Source organism: Citrus sinensis, chromosome 7 (genome assembly GCF_022201045.2).
Source record: "Citrus sinensis cultivar Valencia sweet orange chromosome 7, DVS_A1.0, whole genome shotgun sequence".
Classification (NCBI taxonomy): domain Eukaryota; kingdom Viridiplantae; phylum Streptophyta; class Magnoliopsida; order Sapindales; family Rutaceae; genus Citrus; species Citrus sinensis.
Genome location: NC_068562.1, coordinates 4,633,673 through 4,661,395, shown reverse-complemented (window position 1 = coordinate 4,661,395; position 27,723 = coordinate 4,633,673). Strand labels below are relative to the sequence as shown.

The 27,723-nt window shown below is 35.4% G+C and overlaps 3 protein-coding genes across 4 annotated transcripts; all 3 read right to left on the bottom strand.

Annotated features, from left to right (window-relative positions):
* Positions 1-438: 438 nt before the first annotated feature.
* Positions 439-6,773, bottom strand: LOC102617323 (DEAD-box ATP-dependent RNA helicase 16). The gene is made up of 15 exons (XM_006466359.4): positions 6,429-6,773; positions 6,151-6,309; positions 5,953-6,048; positions 5,695-5,823; positions 5,288-5,388; positions 4,696-4,810; positions 3,707-3,838; positions 3,535-3,600; positions 3,143-3,322; positions 2,700-2,795; positions 2,077-2,214; positions 1,395-1,477; positions 1,046-1,083; positions 736-947; positions 439-643 (listed from the first exon to the last, which is right to left on the bottom strand). Exons 1-15 carry the CDS (start codon positions 6,609-6,611, stop codon positions 554-556), a joined length of 1,818 nt encoding a protein of 605 aa, XP_006466422.2. The 5' UTR covers positions 6,612-6,773; the 3' UTR covers positions 439-553.
* A 3,505-nt stretch (positions 6,774-10,278) lies between these two features.
* LOC102617615 (receptor-like protein 44) lies at positions 10,279-12,505 on the bottom strand. Its single transcript, XM_006466360.4, has one exon. The coding sequence runs from the start codon at positions 11,682-11,684 to the stop codon at positions 10,869-10,871; it is 816 nt and encodes a 271-aa protein (XP_006466423.2). The 5' UTR covers positions 11,685-12,505; the 3' UTR covers positions 10,279-10,868.
* Positions 12,506-22,630: 10,125 nt separating this feature from the next.
* Positions 22,631-26,898, bottom strand: LOC102617899 (AP2-like ethylene-responsive transcription factor ANT). Of its 2 annotated transcripts, none has more exons than XM_025097583.2 (9): positions 26,084-26,898; positions 25,312-25,993; positions 25,002-25,084; positions 24,813-24,821; positions 24,627-24,715; positions 24,426-24,499; positions 24,289-24,339; positions 24,094-24,173; positions 22,631-23,689 (listed from the first exon to the last, which is right to left on the bottom strand). In XM_025097583.2, exons 1-9 carry the CDS (start codon positions 26,403-26,405, stop codon positions 23,034-23,036), a joined length of 2,046 nt encoding a protein of 681 aa, XP_024953351.2. In that variant the 5' UTR covers positions 26,406-26,898; the 3' UTR covers positions 22,631-23,033. The 2 variants fall into 2 exon arrangements, with proteins under 2 accessions (XP_024953351.2, XP_006466424.2); XM_006466361.3 differs by having other exon boundaries at positions 22,735-23,689; positions 24,094-24,170; positions 26,084-26,893.
* Between the last annotated feature and the right edge of the window lie 825 nt (positions 26,899-27,723).

The window sequence follows — 27,723 nt, the reverse complement described above, 5'->3', positions numbered from 1 at the left end:
AAAGCAAGCTCCATTAGAACTACTCTGCTTAAGTGTTAACTTTGGCAAAGCAGTTGTACGTGCATGCCTAATTCTAATTGGTTGCCAAGTCTTTCGCATGTTTTTAATGATTTTCTAGATCCTTCTTTTTCCAGACCCAAAGAATTAGAACGTAGAAGCCGCCTTTCTTTTAATTAAAATAAAAATTGAAGAAAAAAAAAAAAAACGAGAGAGATGGAACTTTAAACCTTTTTTATTTTTTGGGCCCACTTTTCTTTATACGACTTAATCTGGGTTGTTATTGGAGGCCTGAATTCGTGTTTCTCAATTGCGGAAGGTTTCTAATCAGAAGAGAAGTGTTTTAATCAGCATGACGACGAGCACTCTCATGTTCAAATTATTATCTACATTTACCCTTACATCCTGCTGCTACAACTAAACAAATAATAATATAATAGCTCATATCAAAATTGAAAGCCACTTCATATAAAACAAAACCAACTCGATACATTAACAAACACAAAACTGCAGGGGTTGGTTATAACCCCAGATTGAAAAACACATAGTAACGGGATCACAGTGACTTTTTCTTTTTATGCTTACCAGTATCATCCCCATTTCTTCCCTCTCTTTTCATCCTACCTTTGCCCGCTCTCTTTGTTGGCTGAGACCAAGTGAGTTCAACGTATATCAGCATTCGATATGGCATAATTAAGAATCAGTCAAGGACTGAAGTACAAACAAGTAGCCACGTACCTCAGCAGAGAAACTTTTGAGAGGATCACTTTTTCTAAATTTTCTTCTAGGTCCCTGGCGGCGAGAAGAGTTTTTATTTCCCATTGCTGCTCTCGCAAGCTTGACCATCTTGCAGGCTTCCTGAGTTTTTGCATCTAATAGGTAGTCTGGCACGTCACGTAGGTGAGAAGCTGGGGGCTTCTTGCTTAGATCCTTGTCATGCTTCAATAGATCTGCTCCAATACAAATTCACTCTCAAATGTTCAGATTCAACTGAATATGGGGATAACAGAAAAGGTATAGAGACACCAAAAGCTATAATTTTCGTTACCTAAATCTTTAGGATTAACTTCAAAATGTGCCTTTAACCTACAATAAGAGAATCCAATCATTAGTGAAACCCCAAAATAATAATAATAATAATAATAATAATAAATGGCATACAAAATTTATGGGGCAATGGAAACACGGCTGACACACGTTAAGTGAACACTATTAATGGCACAGATTAAATACAAATTCAACTGCCGTATTCATGACGACTCAAAAAGTTTCTGAATAACATACTACTAAAATGCCTGGTATGAGCCTCAAAGGTGAGTAAAAATCTGAATTTGACATTTTTTTTACATGTTTTACTGATGCAAGTTCCCAAAGAAAAGTAGTCAGCAATCACTCACTTTTCAGAGTTGAGAATTTCATTTCTCAGGTCCTGAGCTCGTGATTCTCTGACGGCAATCTTTGTCACACTCTTTGCAACATCCTGCAATCGTCACTAACTTATCAGCTAATTAAGCTTTCATCTGGAAGACATTTGACCCCAGATTTACTTTGCCAGACAATAGACCCCACCAAATATTTTAAATATTTTGGACAAGGCAATGAAAACACCAGCGTAAATACAAAACAAATAATTCATAGAATAAAAACCATGATGACCTGATCAATAAGAACCATGATGACCCCATAATCCATCACCTAGATATCCACATCAAAACCATCAAAGAATTTGCAGCATAGAGTGATCTAAGGATCTATATCTATTAAGAAAATAATACAACTGGAACCCACGTATGTTTTACACTTAGTATTAATACAGCTTAAATATATAAGAAACCCAAAAAATATAGGTTCAAGGGGGACAAAAAGGCAGATGCCCGACTCTTTTCTCCCCCGTTTTAACTATTCAGCAAGGGTGGAATTTGGGTTGGCATGTTGGTGCTAAAAAAAAAATCAATTCCTAAAATTTCAATGCCAGCTATACATTATGTTTACCTTTGATAACATTACAAGTCAATGAAAGATTTTCACAATCTAGTATAATGGGGGGAAAAGATAGTGTTTAAGAAGTTAAGAAATCACCTCAGCCCTATATCGCAAAGACTCCACTGCATTTTGAGCTAGCAAAGGAAAAGGTGCAATAATGTTTGAATCCTCGTTTTCATCATCCCCAACGAAGGATTTTATTTCTTCAAAGATTTTCATCTCATCTGGAGAAACCTGTTAACAGAAAAATTGTAAGAAAGTAAAATATGATCCAATATCACAGTCATCATTAGCATGCATCCCTTGCTCCAAGAAAAATAGATGTTTCGAATTCCTTAATTAAACCAAAATACAAAATGAAATAAGAAATCAAAAATCATGCAATAGTAAGAATGATTGTTAGAATCATGAATGCACTTTAGGGGCATGTACACCTATAAAAGTGATTTAAGAAGCCCCAAGCTATGGTAATGAAGCCTGCCAGTGGTTGTTTTATGAGACTCCAGTCCAAGGCACCAAAGGAGGTACTATAACTGTCTTCGAGAAGAGGCAGGGAAGAGTACAATTAATTTTCAAGTGATTGTCACTAATCTAATCAAATATCAATTGACGAGCAAAGGTAATATCAACAATGTTTTTATAATTAGACAGAGACCAACAACCATCCTGCAAAGCTGGTCCCCTCCAAAAAATTAAACTTAATTTTGACCGGAACACACCAGAGAGACTGAAGCACCAGTATTGTACGCTCTTCCAGTACGCCCAATTCGATGTACGTATCCAGCGGCATTTTGAGGCATTTCAAAATTTATAACCTGAAAGTAGAAAAGGCATAACCACGGGGGGGAAAAAAATCATGTTTCAAATAAGAAAAGTTTGTATCGAAGTTCAAGAAAAAAAAATTCAGAACCTTAATTGAATTAAAGACACAAAACCACTATTGAACTTTCTAAAATGAATGTCCTAAATGCGGACAAATGAATCCCATTGTAACAGCAAAGGCATGAAATGCTAAAGCCCAGTCGCACATTATTGCTATTTAGAAGATAATCGGTTATTATTTTCTCATGGATTAAGCCCACATAACAATCCAGCCTCGTTTACATCGTAAACTAAAGTAATTAAACACAAAGAAGCATCATAAACAGGTTCATTATCTTACCGTATGTACATTTTTGAAGTCAATTCCCCTCACCACTCCAAATTCAGAGTCTAACTTTGCTTTGGGATGCTTTTTAGACTTTCTTGAGTCAACATGACCACCCTCATCACTTTGATCCTTTTCTTTTGTTTGGGTATCATCAGTTGCAATCAGATAATCAAAAAGCCCAGCATTGAATTCCTGATTATTAACAACCATATGAGTTATGGAAAATTAACTCTCCAGTTTTGTTAATGACTGTAAACCATTGAAGCCATCAACCTTGAAATAGTTTTGTTAACAATCTTCCTCAGGATGACCATGTGAGCAAATTAAAAAAAAAGCATTAATTAATTAATTAATTTGTTTATTTTCAGCCAGTTTAACTAACATATTTGAATATTGGAGCGTACCTCAAGTATATGCAGACGAGAATTCTGTGGCAACTCAGCATTTAAAATAGCAGACTTGATACCAAACTGTTCAAAAGATAAATATGCATCAATATATGGAAAAAATTAATCCTCAAATCAATTAATTACACAGAAAGAGCATGTAAATCAATGAATGTACCCTACAGAGTACCTTTTCCAGGAATAATTTCAATCTGAAAGCCATGTCAATTGTATTTGTAAATATCAGAGCTTTTTTCTGAACTAATTCCAGCTTCAAGAGGGTAAGAATGTAGAGTAATTTATCACGTTCACTGCATGAAATCTAAAACAGAAGGAAAGGAAAACATAAAAATGTTTTAATTAAAATAATATAATTGAGCCACTGATCCACAACAGCAAATAAAACACAGATACAAGAAGACATCACAAGACAAATGCATATCAACAATGAAAAACTCTGACAGAGTGAAATGTTGTATCACAAGTTTACTTGGAGATAATTTCAACATAAAATCCAAAATAATCTGCCAAGACAGGCCTTAGAAATTTTTTTAAAAAACAGCAAAAATATAACACCTGACCATCGACATGGTCCCAAAATTCCATTGTCAAGTGGAGCCGCACCAGTTCTGTGCTTGGAAAAATAGTTGTAAACCAACATATTAATTACTTCTAGGATCTATTCATATTCTAATAAATTTTAACATACTTGATGGCAAGTTTACCTAGAGTTTAACGCATTACATCCAGGCCCACCAATCAATGACTAATGGGCTTTCATGATCCAACACTGACACCATTGTTATAAGGAATGTATTAGGCAACACAAATGATAATTCAAACATGTCAGGATATTTTAGGCCAAATATAGTTCCATGTATCAAAGGAAACTGAAAGATGCTATAGTCTTCAAATGCTATTCATATTCTAATAAATTTTAACATACTTGATGGCAAGTTTACCTAGAGTTTAACGCATTACATCCAGGCCCACCAATCAATGACTAATGGGCTTTCATGATCCAACACTGACACCATTGTTATAAGGAATGTATTAGGCAACACAAATGATAATTCAAACATGTCAGGATATTTTAGGCCAAATATAGTTCCATGTATCAAAGGAAACTGAAAGATGCTATAGTCTTCAAATTCCCAAGAAGAACATAGTAATTCTTACCCAGAATTGCTGAACATTTTTGGGAATAACCTCATCTTTAACGTCTCCAACTTCTGGCAAAGTCAAAATGTAGGGATTGTGCAGAATCAGCTTTTTCAATTTATCAACATCAGAACTGCCAAATATCAGAATTGCAATATCCATTGAACACTGTCAGTCCACTCACAGGGCTTAAAGAAAAGTCAACATAATTTTTACATGGTATGATGATTTAACCGAAATGCTGAAAGATTAATTTTGTTGATAACTAGCACAGAATCTCCAATTATGCAGAATGCAATCGGTGGGAGGGAACTTCAAAACCAATTGTTGTAGTTTTAGCTGATGAATTGGCCCACAAGTAATGGCAGCCGATGTATAGGAATAAAGTACAGAAAATGAAACCCAAAAGTGAACTTGACACTCATATAAAAAAGGTGAAGGATGGCAATAAATAGATTCCCCCACTTCATAAGGCACAGGATCCTTATTTGGGATGAGAAAAGGATAGGACAGGTTGGATCATCTTAGAATCAAAGCTTGTAAGGCAGAAAATTAGTTGTCATCACCCAACTTTAAAATAGGATTTGAACAAAAATGACATAAAACACACCTTGAAGTAGCAGACATAAGAAGGCACTGACAGCCTCTAGGAATGACAGCTGAAAGAGCTTTCAGATCATCTTCGTATCCATACGACAACAAAAGATCTGCCTGGAAACAAATATGAATCAACCAACTCCTAATAATGAATATAAAATAAGATGGTCAAGAAAATATGATATCAAATAAGAGAAGAACACAACTACCACTAAAATGCAAGGTGGCGTACATTTTTTAGAACCTAATCCATTCAAACAATATAATTGATAAGTTGGATGACAGTTGTATAAAAAAAACATACTGTCACCCAATGTCATCGAAGCTAGCTAGTAAGTTGTAAACCTTCAACTTATGTCATAATACTCAACTGAAATTCACAAAACAAGATTCTTGATATACCAAGAGTCATATCCTCACCTCATCAAGCACAAGAATTTTCAGTGAATCACTAAAAGATTTTGATTGAAGTACACCAGTGGACAAGCATTTAGGCATGCAACCAGGAGTAGCTATCACAATATCAGGAGGTCCTGCCAATGCAGCCCGCTGGAAACATTTTTACCAACCAGACAGGAGTTAGCAAACAGTTCAACTTGTTTAATCTAAACAAAATCTTAATTAAAACCCAAAAGAGGATTTTTTGATAGGAAAAACACAAAAGAAGATTGAACCAACCAAATCAGACGCAGGCATGCTGCTCGTCAACTGCACAACTTTCAACTGAACTTGACCTTTACATAACTCAATAAGTGCCATAACCTCCGAATAAACCTATACATAGAAATCATATAACTACAACCGATGACAGTCTGTATAATTAAAATCACAGGCAGATATATTGGTATAAGCAGAGTGGGGAGAACTAAAACATGCCTGTTGACATAACTCCCTTGTCGGGACAAGAACTAACGCAGCTGGAGCAAGCTTGCTCTTAGGTGAAGACTCGTTGAATAGCCTGTGAAGCAAAGGAAGAAGATAAGCAAAGGTCTTCCCAGAACCCGTTTTCGCTCTTGCAACCACATCCTTGCCTTCCTGGTAGTCCATTTTACAATTACACGTCAAATGTAAGTCTGATTAAATTTGCAACATTGAAAGACCCGACCAGAAACTGAAATAACGCTGAAAAAAGCAAGTTGAAGGAAGGAACTCACAAGAATAAGAGGAATCGAAGCTTGCTGAATTAAGGTGGGTTTTTGAATGCCCTTTTTGTTAAGGGCATGAACTAGACGGAGGTCCAACCCGAGCTCTTCGAAGCTTTTCTCTTCTTCCGCTTCTGCTTCTTCTTCTTCTGCTTGCTTGACTTCTTTTGATGGGATTTCTTTACTTTTACCCATCGAAACGGCAGAAAGAAATCCGCGCTTTCGGGAATAACTAGTATGCAATGATATTAAAGCTCAGAGCTTGTAAATTGTTTAGGGTTTTTGAAGGGTATACAGAAGTAGAATAGAAAGAGAGTGGAGACAGAAGATGGTGATGGGTGGGTCGGGTTGTTTCGGCTCGAATTTGAGAAGGCCCAACTTTTATTGAAGACCTCAAAATTCCTCATAAAACCTAATTTAACTAAAATTACTTTAAATAATAAAAAATAATTAACTCAATTTTTCATTTCGAATAAAAATTAAATAAAACATTCTTTTAAAAAAATTTACACCAACCCTAATACCCCATGTCATAATTTATATTTATATTTTAGTTTGTAAGTAAAAATATATATTATAAAGAAAATTATAGGATGTTTGAGAGATAAAAATTATACAATAAGGAGAAATAATTGAAGATTCTAGCATTTGCATGTATTTATAATAAAACTATTAAAAATGACAAAACTTTTAGAAAGTTTACCATATTTAGGGTGAAATTTTTATGGAAAGATTGTTAATTTTAATACATGAGTATGTAATTTGTAAATTAAACTCGGATAGTTTAGGAAATAAAAACAAAAAGGGGTGTTATAAAGATTTTAGAGGGGTGCTAGAAGTTCCACTGCTTTACAAATTACAATCTACTTTTTCTTTCCATCCTCGGTTGGGCTGAAGCCTATTAGGAAACACTTTATTTTATTTGATTTTTAAATCTAATTGTGAAAACTGTTTGGTGGGTTTAAGAAAATGTGAAAATAATCCAACTCGATTATCTCCCATAATGGAGTTGATATTCCTTTGCTCGGGAGTCGGGATTCCTCTAGTAGTGAATGAGGAAAGAATGTTCAGGCTATAATCTACAACTGCATCATAAGGCAAAAAAATCTTGGTAGATGTATGATTGTATATCAGTAGGCTTCTTATTTTAAAATTAGTGTAATAAAAAAAAATTGGAGCAAAAATCCTTGTTGTTTCTTTAAAATTTACATAAATCCATAGTTTTTACAATTAATCAATTTTGCTCTTAAATCTAATTTCTGTATTATGTTTTACGTATCCTTCACTGCTTCCAACTATTAGAATTTCCTTAACATAGATTATTTTATCTACTCGACCTTTATTATACAAAACGACCAATTTACCTATTAAAATGTACATTATTTTGTCAAAACTTTTAGTTATCTAATTTATGACCTATATATTATACAATACGTTTGAATGGACTTCAATAACTTTAACAATATATTTTTATGAGGCTGAGATATGGTTGTCACAAACACAATTCTTTTTAATTTAATTAAAGAAAATTCTATAATATATTGATTAATTAAATATTAATAATCACATAAATAAAGTAACATAACACCACTGAAATGAGTACATTCAAAAACCAAAGCTTCCTTTAATTCTTCTATTTTAACAACTTCAATCACATCACAGCCGACCATCAAACAAGTTGGATTGTTTCCTCTTTTTTTTTTTCCCCCTCTTTTTAACTTTTACCTGGAGACGATGCAAAATATCAATGCATGTGACTTACAATAGTAGATTTCAATATTTTGTTGTCCAAATAGTAAAGTTCCATGGTTGTTCAATTCATGACGAAAATATCTAAGTAAAACCTTGGGGACTTTGCTATATTATATTATTGATTTCTATATTATATTATTGATTTATTCATTCATTTGTAATGGGTAGAAAATCAAGATAACCAAGAGGCCGAAGGTAAATTTTCAAGAAGCGAAACCCTTTAGGCTTTTTCACGCATTGAAAGCAAGAGCATACCTCTTGTGAGTTGTGATTGAGAGAGAAACCAAAAGGCAGAAGCCATCCCCATAAAAATTCTCCGAAACCCATTACGGCCAACAACATAACAAAACCATGAAGATCAGTGTGGCTTTGTGGTGGGGGCAAAGCATGATGACATGCATGCCATTATCGGAGGAATCATTATTGTGAGAAATGGAAAGCACATTTTGACCATCTCTGCTTTCGGTGTGAGTTGAAACTATGCGCTCAATCTCAACCAGTCGATCATTCAGTCGATTGCAGCGGCGACAAGTGTGGGCCTAATTATGTTGTTCAAAAATTGGAATGCTTTTGTGGATCTTCAAAAGACAAATATCATTCTTCACTTTGTGTCCAACCAAAATGTTAAATGTCAAGTTTATAGTCCAGCATCCCCTCCTATTTTAGCTGAGCTTACTTGTTTAAATATTATTGTTTCTCCCGAATTTCTGGAACAAAGGATTTTATTTTTCTAAAGTCCCAATATCAATTAGTTGAGTCCGTGCACTTTGATCAACATCCACTTTCAACTTCAAGACTTGTTCGCCCCCACAAACAGGTGCGGCTTTACTTTAGTGGTGAGACCGTGCTCTTTAAACAATGTGGACGGGATTAGAGTCACCTCGGATATTAATGGGAGCATATATTCTAGATAGGTCTCTAAATATATTAGGAGTATATGTATATAAAAAAAAAAATAGAATTCAATATAAATTCCAGATTAAAATATTGGTAGATTACAGTATTTGTAAATTGCAAAGGATTAAGGAAAAGAGAAATTCAATCATTTGCTTGGGATTTTCATACGGAAAAGAGATTGGAGAGGTGCCAGTAGAGTGGTTGCTGTTCCGAAAACAAGAAAAAGTCAGAAATAGAGCTGAGGGGGGTGGGCACTGCAAACACATGCAGTGTGCAGTGGGCAGTGGGCAGTGGGCAGTGGGCAGTAAAATCTTAAATCTCACCACCAGGCACCAGCTTGCTTCAATTTAAGTGTGATCACAGGGAGCAAGAAAGTGAGCCTACAGCCCTAGCCTGTTCACCTACGGCTAAAACAATAGGACGCAGGTAAAAGGGGAGTCAAGTGCCTAGAATATATATAACCCAGAGTAACGAACCCACTGAGCCACCCCAATAATGCACCCCACATCTCTCCAAATACAATACGGTATATGCAGTTCAACTCATTGTCCCACTTCAAGAATTTAATTATTGGTATTGGTATTCAAAAGAACCTAAAAGTAATAGAACATACAGTTAATTGGGCAACATGGATGGAATTGTAAATTGTTTTACTTTTATGATCTTCGAGTTAAGAGGACTTGAGAGACATGAATGTGCAACTTTTTTGTAAGTTAACTTTCTAACTTGTGTTTCAGAAATTTGTGCAATAAAAGTACATGCGCCCATAGAATCATGAAATCCAAAAACCAGTAGGATAAATGACCGGCAAAACTGACCAGAATGTTGGCATGATCAGAGGGAACCAACAGCTTAAATAAAGTGCCAAAGAGAAATGGACAATCTCCATCATGGCATTTGGTGGTGGAACAGGTCTCCCCCCGGCTCACATTAGCATTGCACTAGAATTTCAAGTAGGTGAAATCGTATTTTCCTTTTAATTTTTTTTATTTCATGAGATTATTACTTATAGTACAACTCATATTACATGATAATATAACTTATATTTATAAATTAGACTATAACTGAGATCAATTTACATAAATACTAATGGAGCGCTGCCTAAATTTTTAAATATTTAAGAGATGTCTACTCTTAATTCTTGAAAATGAGAACATTCTGCCTTCACTCAAATTTAATCTAGGAATAAAATACCCCTGTCCACTCGGCCAAACTGTATTTTCCTCTAATTAAATGCACCCATTTCAGGGCATCAAAATCCCCACCAGTTTCTTAGTATGTATTTTAGGAAAAATAAAAAACAAAATAAACTGCGGAAAATCTTTCCAGAGAAGGAGAGAAAGAGATAGATACAAAGATTGAAAGTGTCGAAACTCCAAAGCCAAGAAAATCTATTACATTTTGTACTAGCAGATACATTACATTGATATAGTTAATTCACTGAAGCCTCCAGTTGAATAGGTTTATACATTGTCATTGTTTGTAGAATATACTATACTATCTCAAAAAAAAAAAAAAACACCGAAGGGCAGAAGAATTTGAGAAAAAAAAAATCTCGAAAAAATCAGTAACAGAAAAAGCTTCTGAAAAACCCCATCAGAAGATAAGAAGAATGATTAGCCCACACCTCACTCGTGTTTCAAAAGAAAAAAAAAAGCAAAAATGGAAGAAGCATACCTCAAATTTTGTAGCGATTGAGCTCACTGAATAATTATAAGCATCTTCAATTCAATCACATTGAGATTCCTGACATACTTGAAAACAATCATCAAGAGACAAGAGGGAAAGCGGGATAATAAAAGTTTAATAATCAGGCATAAGCTGACTAATCTTGCCTTCTTGATCAAGAGCCATCTTATGTTCAGTAACCTTCAACCAAATACAAACCCCAGTAAAACTGATAACCAAACTTGCAAATCCACTTCCTAAACCGATGCCAACAATGGCCAGAACGGACAGCCCTTTACTTTTCATTGGAGGCAAAGGGTATCCATAAAGATCCTTATTTCCTTCAAACGAACTCGCATTAAACTTAGGCAAGTTCCCACTTCTGTTCCCTAACGAAGCCGGAATCGGCCCAGACAACTTGTTATTCGACACGTCAAATGCTGACAAACGAACTAGAAGTCCCAGTTGCTGAGGAATCTGACCCGTTAGCAAATTATCATGAAGATCAATCACGTTTAAGTATGCACACAATGTGAGCTGAGGTGGGATCTCTCCTGCTAGTCGATTTGCTGACAAATTCAGCACTGCCAGATTCACCAAGTACTGTAAATCCGCCGGGATTGACCCTGTGAGCGCGTTTGAAGAGAGGTCAAGAGATTGAAGATTGGTGCAATTCGAAAGATAAGGAGAGATTGAGCCTTGAAGAGAGAGGTTCGTGAGAGACAGCTTGTAGATGCGACCATTGTTGCAAGTGGCGCCTGGGAGATATGAAGTGAAGCCGTTGCAAGCATTTGAGAATGTTGATTTGGTCCAGTTTTGAAGGTTCTTATAAGGGTCTTTTAGCGATTGGCTTAGATGGGTCAAGCAAGCTTCGTCGTTTGGATCTGATGAGCAGAGAGGGAGACCGGCGCACGTTAGCAGGAAGAACAGTATCGGCGTACAGCCAGCCATTTACACAGCAGAGACAGAGACAGAGACAGATAGATAAAGAGAGAGAGAGAGGGAGAGAGACGGGGTTTGTCCTCTGTTTAGCTTTGGTTTACTGTTTCGAGTTCTTGGGGAAATGACAACACTCTGGGAGAGGGTCTGATGAAGAAAGAGAATATGATTTGAATTGTAGACTGTGTAATAATCTTTCCTTCCTTTCCCTTCCCGTGCTATTATGAAGGTGCACGTTAGCAAGAAAAGAAAAGAAAAGAAAAGATCAACCTTTTTTCTGTGCCTCTCTATTGCTATGACTTAAGATGGAAGCTTGCAACTTGCGAAAGATACAAAGATTGGTCTTTAATTTCTTGTGTGTGTGTGTGTAAAGAATTGAGCTCTTTGCAGTGTGATATTTATTATAGGCACACAAAACACAAGCTAACAGAGAATAGAAGAAACTGAAATATTGGTTAGAAAGAGACGGAGGAAACAGAGGGCAGAAGCTTTTCGTAAGTTTTTGGTTATTGTTGCTGTTACCTAAAGCACTCCAGGGCAAAAGAAAAAAGAAAAGAAAGTGGAGAAGCAGAAAGTCGGATTTTCAATTTGAAACGAGTGAAGGGCTGTTTTGGTCATTTACGTGATCATGAGCTGCGAAATTAGGACGCAAGATAGTGACAACACGCTGAGGGATGGAGGTTATTCTAGTCAATTCGTGGAGGCTCGGCACGCAGCAGCGGCATTCCATTGCATTTGCAATTGCCGTAGCCCGCAGCTGCTGTCTATGTGGTATTGAATTTGATTGATTTTAGGTTCTCTTTTGCAATAATTTGTTGGCGAGGAATATTGCCAAAAAAAAGAAATTTTTTTTTATTCTGATAAGGCTGTAGATTTCAATGCCTTTAATCTATGCTCATTCACTCGGTACATATTTCCGCTTTTAAGCTCTGGCGGAGCCGTCTCGTCAATCACAATCACATCTGAAGACTAATTTTGAGGCAGAGCATCCGGTTAAATTTGATTTGGTTAAATTTTGAGGCCTCACAGTCACTCAACTCCGTCATTCATTTCTAATCACATGATATCTGCTGGTTTGGTTCATTACTAACTCTAAGATATTACACTCGGACAGTGTTTTTCAAATTAAACAATATATTTTTTGGTACGGCCTGAAACCATTGCATCTCATGCTATTTTGGTCATTGTCTTTACTCTTTACTAGATCTCTTCAGTGTGTACTGTGTGCTCTGCGCGCGGGCGAGTGTGTGATTCTCAAGTGCAGCACTTTTATTCTGTTTAATACGGGCATCCAATTAAACTGTTTAGTTTAATCGAATTATTTTTTTAATATATTATAAAATTATATGAGTTAATATTTAATAATATTAAAAATTGATTTTATTAAACTATATAAGTTAACAGTATGTCTATATTAAAAAAAAAAAAAAAAGAGCAACCAAACTAAAAAAAGACTACACACACTCTCATAGTGTTTTTCTTTACTTGATCAAAATAAGAATGATATATTCCTTAAAGAAAAACTGTGTACACACACACACATACATAAAATAAAACAAAAACTGAGCTCTAACGTACGAGTAATCACAAGTTTTGATGCGTTGAAATTGTTGGATGACATCATAATAAGAAATTCAAAATGGCTAATTGACTTTAGTAAAAGGTAAAATTATGGACTTGTAGCAGGTCCTTCGGGTGCGTATAATGGAATATGTAGACGGCTGTGTCACGTGTCTGGCACCAGTAAATAATGTTTATAAATTTTCGGGGCGAGACTGGCAGGCTCATTTGCTGCCGTACGCAAAGGACTTTCTTGACCTTGTTTTCCTTTTTCTTTTTGGCGTGCCTGTCACTCAAATGATGGACCTTACTACGTTACAGATTCTGTATGTAACGCAGCAAATGAGGAGCATCCACGCGTTGCAGGAGAGAGGAAAAGTTGTTGGAACTTAGCTGATACAAGACTAATTTCCATTGAGCTGTTACATACAGAGTCTGTAACGTAGTTTTATATGTTCTGCAATTCTTACTCTCACAGCAAACAAGTCATACTAAATATTTTATAATTACCCATATTGGTTCGTGCTAAGATATGCATAGGCATAACGCTAACGGGTGCTTTAAAATGGGTTTATTTGTTGTTTTTATTACATTACACTTGGCAAGTTTAGTTGCCTCGCCTAAAGGAAGTACCTTTGAAAATGAAACAATGTCAAAATATTTGGCAAGAGAAGTATCCAAATTGGTCGCCTTAAAAAATTCTAAGGCGTGCTTGAAAAAAGTTATTTTTGTTATTATCGGATAACATGTGGCAAAATTTGATTGCTTAAGAAAAAGAATTAATGTTAATTGTAAAGCAAATGGAAAGTGGGGTTTGTCCTAATTGGTAATTATAATCCGATTACAGTCGTTCCTTTGAAACTTTTATGTTTGGAGAGAAAATTTTGCTGAAGGAAGTCAGCGCACACACTTAAGGGAAAAAAAGAAAAAGAGAGAGAGAGGGAGAAATTAATGGCGTCACGCAACAATTCTCAAATCTTGGTCTCAACAGGCTACACTCTGTCGCTGTCAAGAGAGAGATATTATGGTGCACTGATTTTCCAATGGCTGGCTGGCTGATTTAGTGAATTTAATTAGTTTGCTTACTTTGCACATTTGCTTACTGTATGTGTAATAGATTGTTCATAAATTGATCTTGAAGTTCCTGTACGTGAGTGGAGTGACGTATAGAATTACAGCAATACTTTTACAGTTTTTAATAATGCATAATTAATTTCACTTCACGTTTAACATTTGTGTCGGTCCATCTTACTGCATGCCTGATGATAACTGTATTTAGCTTAAAATTAGATTGGATATCTACCGGCATCTGCGTCCAAAATCAATCGATATCAAATCAAATTAATTAAAACTTAATAAAAGGACAAGAGTGCTTCCACTAAAATAAGATTATATATTCTTGTTAAAGCTTAAACGATTGTATCAACAGAATTTGGAAAAGATCAGATGTCGATTGAACAGGGCCTTTCTTCAATCGAGTAAGTGACCAATGGTCCCAAAATTTTGACATAAAATGTGGGTTTCTTGGCTGCCTCGGTTGAAAGTAACAGGGGACCGGACACAAGTGCCTGCAAGCCAACACACTGTTACGGTTTGAATTTGATACCAAAACTGTTGAAGGGTCTTCGAGATTTGACTGAGAGTGAAAGATCTCCATTGGACTCGTGGGGCCCATTAAGATTTTGTGGTGCTAATTGGGGCCCTGAAATCCTGTCGCCTCTTCAGGCCCTCCCCAGTCTACTCACCAATAGCTTTGCCACCTTTCGCTTCCCTACCAGCACCAATCCATCAAAATCGTTGTTGTAATGATCCATGTGACATCAACTCACAAGAATGACACCGTGTGTATGTGTGTGTGTATAAAGATTTATTTCCATAATGTTATTATATTATTATTGAAGGGCAGATTTTTTGTCACTATTGTGGTGGGTATATATAGTAGACAAATGCAATGTTGCGTAAGAAGTGAAAAGGTTTGGGGACACCTGGATGTGACTTATGTGCATTGACCTTCACTTCACTGGTAAAGGCAGGCCACTGAGCTTAATTATTAACATTATCATATTTTTTTTCTCTTTTTTGTTATTGGTGCTCGTCCGGTAGGTAAGCACAACTGGGTTTCGGCTTGTATTAATTAACAATTGGCTGTGGCTTCGATTAGATTAACAAGATGAGATTATTTATCAAAAGTTGTTGATGCGTTCATGCGCGTGTTCCTATTGATTAAAATGACAACGGGGCTCGATATGATAATAAAAGGGCCGCAATAGAAGTTCAGATTGAAGGTCTAATCAAGCGCATAAAGCCTGTTCTAATGGCCTCTCAAGGCAAGAAAGAATATGCAACTTTGTTAAATTTATGGGGGAGGGTGGGAGAAGAAACTAATGTCCAGCTTGATGTAAGCTTTCAAATCAATAGGCAAATTGAAATGGACTTCGGTGGGATGATGCTGGGGAAAAAGCCTTTTTCTAAATTTTTTTGGTTTTGGTTTTCGATAGTGATTTGTAACTGATCCTCGGACACAAGCGACAACTTTTTCAAAATCATAAAGTACCAAAAAATGTCTCGAAAGCTTGACGACAACTTGTGTTGGTTCTCATTTAAGACATTTTAAGACCGCCCAAACCTTTTTTTTTTTTTTTTCCCCTTGGGCGTGAGCGTGAAGCACCAAATTAGCAAATCCTCAAAGAATCTTTATCTCTTTAGTTCAAGCATAGATCATCGGCCACATGTAGGCAACTCGTTATGTTTTCTTTCTTGCAAATTACATCTCAAAACAAAACATCAATATTATCATCCTAACATATTCGGCTGAACCCGGAAAAGAAAATTAAATTTGAGAGGGAAAACAAAAAAAAATAAATCACATTCTATAATTAACCTCAGATGAAAAAGAGCAGCAGCATAATTTGATGGTGAAATGTTTGTTACATCCATAGATGAGCAAGACAGGGATCTATTATTCAATTTATGCCGGAAAATAAGCCGTGGGTTGATGCCGTGCTAGCATTTTGTTCTCCCCATCAACACATCATTTAAAACTAGAGTAAATTTTCCCATACAGGAGATTGTGACTTCAAGAGAGGTGATTCTCTATAAATTCTACTAATTCACTAATATCGGATTCCTTTTTGAATTTCCAGAAAAATCGATTTTCCCTTTCAATCGAAATTTTTTCTGGTCAAAAAAAAAGAAAAAAAAGATACAATCGAAAAGCCACGCATTCTTGAAAGCTTAGTAGTAGTAGCAGTAAGAAAGAATGCTATTACAATGGCTTGGGTTAAAAAGTTTTGGGCCCGAAGAAATGTCGAACTTTCTTAGGCCCAATTTCTTTTCAAAGTGTCACAGGCATTTCGGCTCATCCAGATATTTTCCAGAGGGTGGAGCTATTAGCACCCCCTTATTATTCTTATAAAACCCCATTTCAAATAGAATTATATTTAAAGATAAATTAGGATTAAACACATTTAGATTTTCTTTTCAATAAATCACTTGCATTTCGGTAATCTATCTTCTTCTTTTTTTTTTTGTGCTTCTACCTATCATTCCTACCTAGGGATGTCAATTTTTCCCGATGGGATGGGATCCTGCGGGATCCCATCCCATTTGGGACAGAATTGAGACATATTTTTGTCTCATAAAAAAATTTATGGACGGGAGTGAGATATTTTTTTATCCCAATTACATATGCAGGACGGGAGTGAGATTAACAAATTCCACCCCATCCCGTCTCATTGCCGATTAAGAATGAAAATTTTACCAATTGGGATGGGATCACGCAGGATCCCATCTCTTTTGGGATGAGATTGGGACATATTTTTGTTCCAAAAACAAATATAGGGACATGAATAGAATGTTTTTTCATCCCATTTGCATATACGCGACAGGACTGGGATTAGTAAATCTCATCCCATTGCCAACCCTATTCCTACCCAACCAACATAAATTACGTAAATTTAAAATAATCTATTATTCTTTTTCTATTTCTCACTGATTGAATATTTTTCTACTTTAGATTGTTTTTTAAAATATGTGTGGTTTAAGTCAATGATTGACATTAAAAAATTCATTATTGAGAAACTTTTTAATTTGTGTCTAGGGAAACAACAATATTATGAAAGGAAAAATAACAAAATACTACTTTGAGTTTTAATTTAAAAAATAAATAAAAAACTAGAAGAGTGTATTACAAACATAGGTAGAGACATTTTCGGGAAAAAATTAAAAATAACTAAAAAGGGGTGGCAATATCCAACTTTTCCTGATTATTTTCGCCGGGGACAATTCCAAGTGAGTTAATTATCATCAATTTGAATGGTTCTAATTAATTACATGGGATCATAAATTTTGGTCTTACTTAATTTCTACATTAGTACATTAACTATTTATCTCTTTTTTATGTTCTGTAAAAAAGCTAAACCAAATGCATTAGGTTTTAAAAAAAAAATTGTGTCAAATAAATTTTTTCAAAAAAATCAATATTATGTTCGACTGAGGTTCATTTTTTTTAGTTAAATTCCCACAGTCATATGTAAAGAATTTAGGCTTCGTTTGGTACAACTTTTCAAGTAGAGTTTATATAAGTAAAGATTTTATTAGTAGAGCTTTTGTAAATAAAGTTTTTACTTAAAAAAACTTTAATTGTTTGGTTGTCAATAAAAGCTTTTATTAAAAATTTATAAAATTACTTTAATCGGCAAACTTTTTAAAGTTATATTATGAAGAGAATAAAATAAGATTGTTAAATAAGTAGAACTTATATAAGTAGAGCCTTTATTAGTAGAGCTTTTGTAACTAAAGTTTTTACTCAAAAAACTTTAGTTATTTGGTTGTCAATAAGAACTTTTATTAAAAATTTATAAAATTACTTTAATAGACAAACTTTTTAAAGTTATATTGTGAAGAGAATAAAATAAGATTGTTAAATAAGTAGAGAATATTTTAGATATTTTAACATTTAAAAATAGCTTTTCAACCTATGCTCTCAAAAGCCTAAAATTTGAGTTTTTCCTAATAGAGGTAAAATAGTTTATTTAAGCTTGAAAAGCTCTATTAGAAAAACAACAAAACAATAACAAAAATTATGATAAGAGTTTATGAGATTAAATAAATACTTATAGCCATTAAAATAAGTCATATCACACAAGCACTTAAACTCTCATAATTAATCACTTGGAGAGACTCAGACATTCAACAAAAATTACTATTAAGAATTTTCTTTTGGAAAACTATTATGAGAACTTTTTCTTTTCTTTTCTTTTCTTTTGAGAGAACTATTAAACTTGTTATTCTTCGTGTTCTATGTAAAAACATTTCTTAAATCCAAATTATCTATAATAAACAAGAGGATTCATGATGATTATAAATGCAGTAAGGTTCAGTTTGGTCACTGGGAATTGAATTATTGATCTGCATGGGGACACCATCATTACATGAAACCAAAACAATAGTGCACTTAGATTTGTCACTGGTGGGTACGTACTAATATAAAGTTAAAGGAGATTTCATTTCGATTGAGCAATCTTTCTACTGTTGATCGATGGCCAAATGATGATTTAAATATTGTACCAAGTTTAATTTAATATCTATACATGATTAACTTAGTTGTTCCAAAGCGATGTGATAAGCAGATGGTTGGCGCGACACTAATTAATATGCATGATTTCAATTAAACACAAATGATGGTCTCATACATTTGCACTGAAGAAGAAATTAGTTTTATTGATGCTCCTGCAATCACATAAAGCAGTCGAGTCATTGGAAATTATTCTGCTGCAATTAATACTGATCTTTAGGCTTAGCAACCTTCTAAGAAAGTCCCGCCGACATTAATTTGCATGATTAATGGCAGCTTATCTCTCGTTGTCTTACAGCTTCATAAGGAAACATGATGAAACCGGAATCCTTTTTCAACAAGTTCGTTGTTGCGTTACAAACTCATCAGAATTAATTCGGTGATTTGATCCATTGACTCGACGCATGAAAATTTGGACGATATCGTACAACTTTATGAAATTGAAGACAATTCATATGTTGAAATTTGTTTATGTTCTTTTCCACCAAATCTTTTGACCTTGTTGTTCTTGGCGCCGCACTGTTGCTGTCTTTATGTGCTACTGTGTTATGTTATAGCAGTCTGTATGGGATCGCTTGTCAAGTTGTTTCTTTTGTCTGCTTAAGGCCGAGTTAAGCCACTCATTTTGATCTTAATTAATCGCGTCCTTTTTGCTTTTAGATTTGCGTTGGCCATTAGGCGCGCACGCCTGCTTCGTTAAAGGCATCTAACTCAGAATTAATCACCAAGAAAACAAGAAAAAGTAGTGTCCCATACAAGTCAAAAGAGATGTGCGTTGAAATTATCATCTTATTCCTTTGGCGATCGAATGAAAGTGAGATCTTCAAGCTGTAGAACAACTTATCCCAGTCATTGTGGATTCATACTTCATAGGCAACTAATTTTCAATCTTGCCAACTCATTCTGATCTCCTTAATCACACTTTCTCTCTCTCTCTCTCTCTCTCTCTCTCTCTTTTTCCTCCCAAAGTTAAAGCCTCTAATTAATCCGATCACAAGAACGTTATTTGACGAAGACTTTTTGTTGTGATTAAGAAATATGAGTATTTGCTAAACTATGAAAATGGGTTTGTTAAACAGCATATGGGTTGCTGGCAGCCATCATCATGAATTATTTTGACATAAAGTTTTTCCATGCCGTGACATGGCAACTCTTCTGAACCTAATTTTCCCGCCATAAAATCCTGTACTCTTTGGCAATTCGCTATAGTACGCTGACCTGATCAAATAAAATTTGAAAGTTAAAGAATGCGATTAGTTTTTGGTGGGAGTACTTAAGCTTTCACAAATTTGCTTTTGTAGCTATTGGGGTCCCAAAAAGAAGCTAGCAGTACACACATCTTGAGAGAAAGAGAGTGGTCAGCCGGTGACACGGTTTAGTTTAGAACAATATTTTTCTTTTTTATTGGCGTGGAACAGTCTCTTTTCTTTTCTTTTCTTTTACCTCCGCCCCTTTTTCCGAAGAAAACATCACTTTTTTTCCCTTACGGTGACGGGCAAGATCTCTTGATTAAACGCAAAAACGTGGTTAAAATACAGGCCCCGAAACAAGAAAAAGAACTCGACTTGTCCCTACATTTCGTGCCCATTTGGAATTGTTATTTAGAAGACTCAAAATTAATTTTTAAAAAATTTAAAAAGTTAATTTCGGGTTTGGTAAATTTTTTAATAGTTATTTTTGGCAAAAGTACTAAATTTTATAATAGATTTTGAAAAGTAAGAAATGAGTAGTTTTTCAAAATTTGATTTTGAGAATCAATTTTATACTTAATACAATTTCAAATATTTTTATTTTTATTTTGAAAATCCAAAATTCTCCTTAGTAATTAGAAATTTAAATTATTAACTTTGAAGATATTATTAGTAATGCCAATTATATTGAGATAACAAAATAAAAAAATAAATTAATATCATAAAATATTTACTTTAGTTATCAATTATTATATATACACAATAAAAAAATTATTTTCACATGTTTATAAATTTATAAATAAATTTTACAATAGTTTAAAACTAACATTATTTTTAAAATAAATTTTATTAATTATTTAATTGATTTTCTTTATAATTAATTATTTTTATAACACAACTAACACTAATTATTTTAAGAACTATAATATTATCAAACTAGTCCTTAACCATGCATGATTTTAATTTATGAATTTGTAAGAGAGGTAAGCCAAGCACCTCTATTCAGTCAATCACGCATGATTTGACTGACATTTGAGCTATCATGTGAATTTAAATATATTAAAGCTACTTTTTATCATAGTGAAATCTTTATACTCAAAATATTGAAAGTGGATGAATTCGAGCTTATATATTATGAGAGTTAGTTTCAGTATTCTCTTAATTATAAAATAATTAAATGAAAATAATTTCCTCCCTTATAAAATAATTTCAGTCTTCTAAAATCTCCGCACACATTTAAGTTGTGGATTATAACCCCTATAACACTAAATGCTCAAATAATTTATTCTTGACTGACGTTTTAAAGATTTTTAAAAAAATTATTATTGTACGCATTCGGTGTTGAAGGTGCTGTGACCAGCACTATTAAATATTTGTGGTGCCAGTTTGCTTTAACTAATGGTATGGAGGAAAGACGTATGCCATTGCATATGCATATATTTGATATCCTCTGCTCTGTGGGTACATGTTGGCTGTGCGTTTACGATTCCAAAACTTTTTGAGTTTTGATTGGCTAAAATAGCCATTGATGTAACAACTCAGAAAACACGACTGTTTTCTGCTGCCCCTCCGGTCCCGCACGAACTTCTTCTTTTTAATTTGAATTTCTTCATGTTGCAGATTTAACCCCTTCGCGCTAACGGGTTTCAGCTTTGTCTCATTTCCATGACTCCCAACTCCAAACTGCAAGGGAGCTAATTGTTAAATTCACATATTCTTGAATCTCTTCGTTTAAATGCTATTATGGAAAAACCTTAGAGACCCCATATTCTTGAATACAAAGTTGTGTGACTTACAGCCTTACAGGCACAGCCTTCGTTAAAAAAAGCAAAAAAACAAAAAGAATAATAAAATCTATATAGTTTAGTTTTTTTTTTCCTATTTAAATTGGTTACAATCTACTAGAAATCTAATAAGTATTTATAATTTTTAGCAAGTAATATTGACTTCCTAAATTTTGCAGTCAATAAAAGGAACAGAAGCCTTCCACTAAGTCAAAGCTTGGTCTAAAACACAACCGTATGTCCGTATGCATGCAGTTTTTAACGAATTAATTTCCAATTATTGTTCGTGAATCCATATGCTCGTGAGCATGAAATGAACACGAGAGAGCAAGTCACACCCGTGAAGCGTTCGCAAGAGAAGAGAAGAAATCACACTACTCGAGTGATACACATGCATTGGTGAAGTTTGACTGGTTATTGAAGATATGAAGCCCACGCTTGGACATGAAATAGCTTTTGTGCAAATGCAAGCAGCATCATTAGCATACAGCTGTTAACGCCTCAGTGGGCTTATAAAGTAAGTGCGTGTGTGTGTGTGTGTGTGTGAATATATATTTTAAGGTTTTTGCTACAGGAACTGATTTCAAGTTCTAACATTATTAGCAAACAATTCCACATAATTTTGGACCATTAGAGCACAATCATGACATCTAAAGAACTCCACAAATAAGAATCCATTTCCACCCGCATTACCTCCTTTATCAGTTTTCTTCGAATTATGGTGATGGAATGTCTTTTACCTTTGGCTTTGGAGAAAGCTAGGATATGAAATGCGATAGCGATGTAGCTAATGATGTTGTTATGGCCAGAGAGAACCAGCGGGTGCTATGATCCGAGATATTATGGTCAAAAGGCTAAAAAGTATTATAGACCATTTCTGATTAAATTATCAATAGGAAGACAAACGCTGAGCTGGTTTGTACTTAAAAAGGACCAATAAAGCAGAATCTAAATTATGAAAATTGAGCATTGAGGGGGTCATCCCCCAATATTGCATATATCATTTCATAGACTTCAATCATAATGTCCTTAAAAGCTCCTTCCCCACCAATTTCTTTTCAGGATCTTCAAAAGATAATAAGCTAATAAAATCCTCTCTTGTGTTCACATGTCCCACATGCACCTCCATTTTGATTTTTTTCTTTTCCCCCACAAGGGGAAAAAAAAACCCCACAATAAACCAAACTTTTGTTTCCCTCCGCTTTGTTTTGTTCATGCAAAGACTTAAAACTACTATTGCTAAAAGTCTAGTCTAAGCATCAGTCCATGCAGCAAAAACTGGCATGTGAGGAACGGAGAGTGCAGGCCTCAGTTCCGCGGAAGGAATCCAAGAATTCACTGTGTTTGTTGGGCTGGTCAACAACTTGGATGCTGTACGAGGCATCGTAAATGGTATTGGCACGCTGCTTCCATCAGGGCTTCCTTCTTTTGAGCTGCTCAAGCTAGTCACCAATGAAGATGCGTTTGACAAATGATTCCCCATCTTGGCTGAGCTCTCAACTTCTTGCTGAGCTGAGCCCATTGCATCCATCGCAATCACACTGTCCGGGGCCAACGAGAACAAATGAGCATTGTAGTTATTGATAATACTCATATTTGGTGCTTTATGCTCAAGTTGCTGAGATGATTGATATGAGACTAGTTTCCAATCTGGTGGATCACTTTCATTGTCCTTCTGAGAGAGTATGAGATCCCCGTTGCCATTATGAGCAGAAGGGTTTTGATTAGGAGCATCATTACCAGGCCCCATCTCCTTGTTTCTCCTGGCAAGTTCACCAGCAAGAAGGTTACTGCTTGCCATGATTCGTTCCACATCGTACCTTGTTATGTCAAAGTTAGTTACAGCAGTCACCCCGCGAAATTTTATTGCCGCAATGTCATAGGCTTCAGCTGCTTCCTCCTGTGTGCCTGAAATTTTAGTTAAATGAAAACTTAAATTAGGTTACTACAAATTGATTCAAAAAATTATTTTAATTAACAAGTTGAGGTGTGGAATATCTTTTGCCCATGCATCTGGTGTAACAACAGCCTTAAAAAAGCTCTTTTTTTTTTTTTAAAACCTGACTGACAAAACTTTAACAAAAGCTTAGGCCACTGCTGACTACTTGCATTATGCAATCCCAAAGTTCAGCCTTAAGTAAACATCACAAGAAAAATGGTTGAAAGACTAAGAGGGCCTTTCAAAGTCATAAAGAACACATGCTTTCATCTCTTATTGTTTGTCCAAACATTATTGGACAAAGTAAACACAGTACTTAGTAATATCATAAGAGAGTTTCAGCCTAAGAAACTCAAGCTTCATAAGAACTCACTGAATGTTCCAAGATAAAGGTCCTTATTTCCTGCAACTCTGCCAATCCTCGCTTGCCATCTTCCATGTTGATGATGTCTGCTAAAATTACAACAAAAATAAAATTCTCAAACAATAGAAACTGTTTATCAACTGATAACAGGCTAATTCTACTGATAATATTTCAATTCAAGTATTAAGAAGAGGATAATAGGACCTCGTTACTCCTCTGTATATTGAAGCTCCCCTCGAGAATCCACTACTTTTCCTGCAAAGAAATTATACTTAGATTTAATCTAAAAGATAAAATGGTTAGCATTCACTGTAATGGAATGAGTTGAATTAATGGTTCACCTTCTCAAGTGAGCAACATATTCCTGCCTGTTCATATTCTTCATTTCTTCAAGTTCTTTTTGATAATTTTCCAGCTAATAAGACACAATAATTGCACTTAATCAGAAATAAAACAGAAAAAGGCCTTAATAATATTGGAACATGAAAGGAGAATCAAATCATTACGGAGGAAATTAATATTAAAAAAGAAAAGAACATTACAGGGAAATTGATATGCGTCGAGGGCCCCCAGTACTTAAGTGCAGCTAGATCATAAGCTCTTGCAGCTTTCTCTTCCATATCATAACCCCCTGAAATTATTAATTTGTAATTACTTGTTCAACAATATATGAAAGGACCGAATAAGTTAAAACATGGAATATAAATATCATGGGAAAAGAGCATTACCCAGATAAACTAAGAATCATCATTCGATTGAAATGGCATCCCCGTCCAAGCAAAAAACACCAAAAATCAGTAATACATTTATAGTAAATTCAGGTCAAGAACAAAAACTGACCAGAAAATGCAGAGTCACTGAAAGTAAAAACATAGCGTGGCGTATCATAGAGTTTTTCATCTTTCTCTGATACTAACCTTGCCTTCCTTTCCTACTTTGTCCTTCTTTCTTGCAACTGTTGTCCCACAGATGAGCTTCATACCTACCAGTCCATCTATGCCTGAGAGAAAAATACGGAGACAAAAATCAGGAAAAAAAATTATAAGGAAAATACAGGCCAAAAAAAAGGCAGAGGAAGCACAAATATGCCGAGAAAAAAAAATAACTTTTGGAAGATAAAAGCCTAATTTAAGCTCAGTTCTAAAAACACTTTAGATGAAACAGATTAATAAAGAAATAAAAAAATTTTAAAAAAAAGTTTGAGAATATAGAAGTAACTAAACTAACCTTGTAACACCTCTATACTGAGAGGTTCTCTGCCCAAATGTATCAAGAGACTTCCTATGCGCAACTTGCTTCTGATCCATTTTTTCTGACCCTCTTTTCTTTCTTTCCACAGCCGCACAGTTTGACACAGCGTGAGAGACTTGCTGTGAACCAGTAACACAGCTAGATTGGGAAGCAGGACTCATGGATAAACTCAAAGACTGTAAATCTCCATATGGCATTGCACTAATGTCCCCAGATTCACCTCCATTGTGGCTCATGCAACCAAGTAATTTCTGTTGCATTGCCTGTTCAGTGGCATAGTTCCTTGAAACCCAATTCTTCATGCCATGCATCCCATCATCCGCCATTGCTGGGAGCTGCAGATTGCAATCTGCTACCTGGATTTCTTTGCCTTTGTCTCCCAGTAACATCTCATGGCTCCTAAAACCAGTAGTATAGTACTGGTACTGTTGGTCCTGAATCTGTTGTTGCTGGTGCCTAGAATTTTCTTCGAGTTGGTTTAGGCAATTTTGGCTGCTGGGCTCATTTTCAGGGTTATGGTGGTAATACATGCTGTCTAAACTGAGAGCCATGGCTTCTCTGTCATTGCTTTCATAGTGATGGGTCCCCATTGTTGCACCACCAAAGAAGTCCTCCAGTTTTGGTGTTGAAGTAGTCGTGGCAGTAGTACTCACCATTCCTTCACATGAAAAGTCAAAAGGATTAAAAGGCCAAAGCAGAAAACGAAGCCCGAGAGAAAATAATATGCTAGTAGAAGTATGAGCCTAACCTTGAGGCTGCTGTGACCTGCTGAGAGCTTCCATAATACAAAGAGAACCATCAGACTTGAGAGGCATGACAGGTAAAGGAGAGTACAAGCTACTATTTTCACCTTCAAAGCCATAGTAAAAGCCATAAGGTAGGCATTGGAAAAGGCTCGAAGGGACTGAAGGGGGAGGCATAACAGCAGAAGTAGAAGGAGAGGAAGGCTGTGTTTGGGGGTGAGGGTCTTGAGGAACCTCCATTTTAATGTCAGGAGACAAAGAGAAGCCTAACCAGTTATCATTGTTAATGTTGTTGTTGTTGGTATCATCATTGTTCATGGACTTCATCTTCTCTCAACTCTCAAGGTTGTTACTATCCCCACTTAGCTGAGATTCTAGGCAATTTTCTTTTTCTCTTGATGCTAGGCAAGTCAATCATTGGCAAGCTAATAAACTAATCATAACACCTCTTCACCCCATTTTCAAAGTTAAGACATGGGCTTTTTTTTTTTTTTTGTTTTCTAGTAGCAGAGTGATCGGAGTGAATCTAACTACACAACTAAACAAATCTAAAACTCCTGCGACTCAATCTAGGGCTCTCTCTCTCTCTCTCTCTCTCTCTCTCTCTCTCTCTGTATGTCTGTCTCAATGAAAAAAGATTTCAAATGAGAACAAAGCAAGTTCCTTTAAACTAAACAAAAGGAATGAGTTCCAACAAGCAATGCTGGGCATCTTTGCTGCATTCCATAGGGATCTGTGTATGAGAAAGACCTCTTCTTTAATTTTGCTTTACCCTACGCTCCCCTCCCCACCCTTCTCGCCTTTCTTTTCTTTCTTTTCTCTCTTTAAGACTCTCTCCTTCCCCCTCCCACCTTAAAACGTTTTTTTTTTTTTTAAATTAATTAATAAAAAAAAAAACAACCCCAATGCAAGAACATTGTACCACGAAGTATAGCAATAGTAGCTGGTACTTGGAACCTAAGAAACCTGACTTTCTCAAGTGGATATATGACTGCTCGCTCAGCCTCTCGGGTAAATATCCCCAAAACCCAGCGGTTAAAAACAACGTCCCACTGTGGGTGGTGCAGTGTATTAATATTAATATATGTTTTAAAAAATAAATAAACAAGGACAGTCAGTGTGGGCTTGCTAATGGCTAGCTAATGGCTAATGGCTTTTAATGTGTCTGAAGAGAGAGAGGCAGGCTTTGAGGCTGAGGGGGGCCTTTAGCTTCAATAGGATTTTTCGCACAGGCAGAAGACAAACTGTGCATCTGATCTTTTCACAGCAGTAGACAGCTTCACAACTGGCCCTACTACCTCTTCCTTCCTACACTACTCACAGATCCTAAGCGGCTACATGACAATCCTACAACGTTGAGACGACGCCGTTTGCTTTTACGGTACGAAAGTCTTGGCAAATCAAATCACTCTTTTTTTTTTTTTTTTTTTTACAATTAATTCGACTGCTTGATTCGCTATTTCGCACAGCTTGTCCGTCCTTTTCCTTTATACAATTTATTTACTTCTTTTGATGTAGCAAAAATGCGCCAGGAACAAAGTCCACTACTATGAATTTACCACACAAAGCCTGAACCACCCTAATCACAGAAGCTATTGATTGACACGACAGGTCAATTAAGTTCGCTTTGAAAGAAATCGGATAT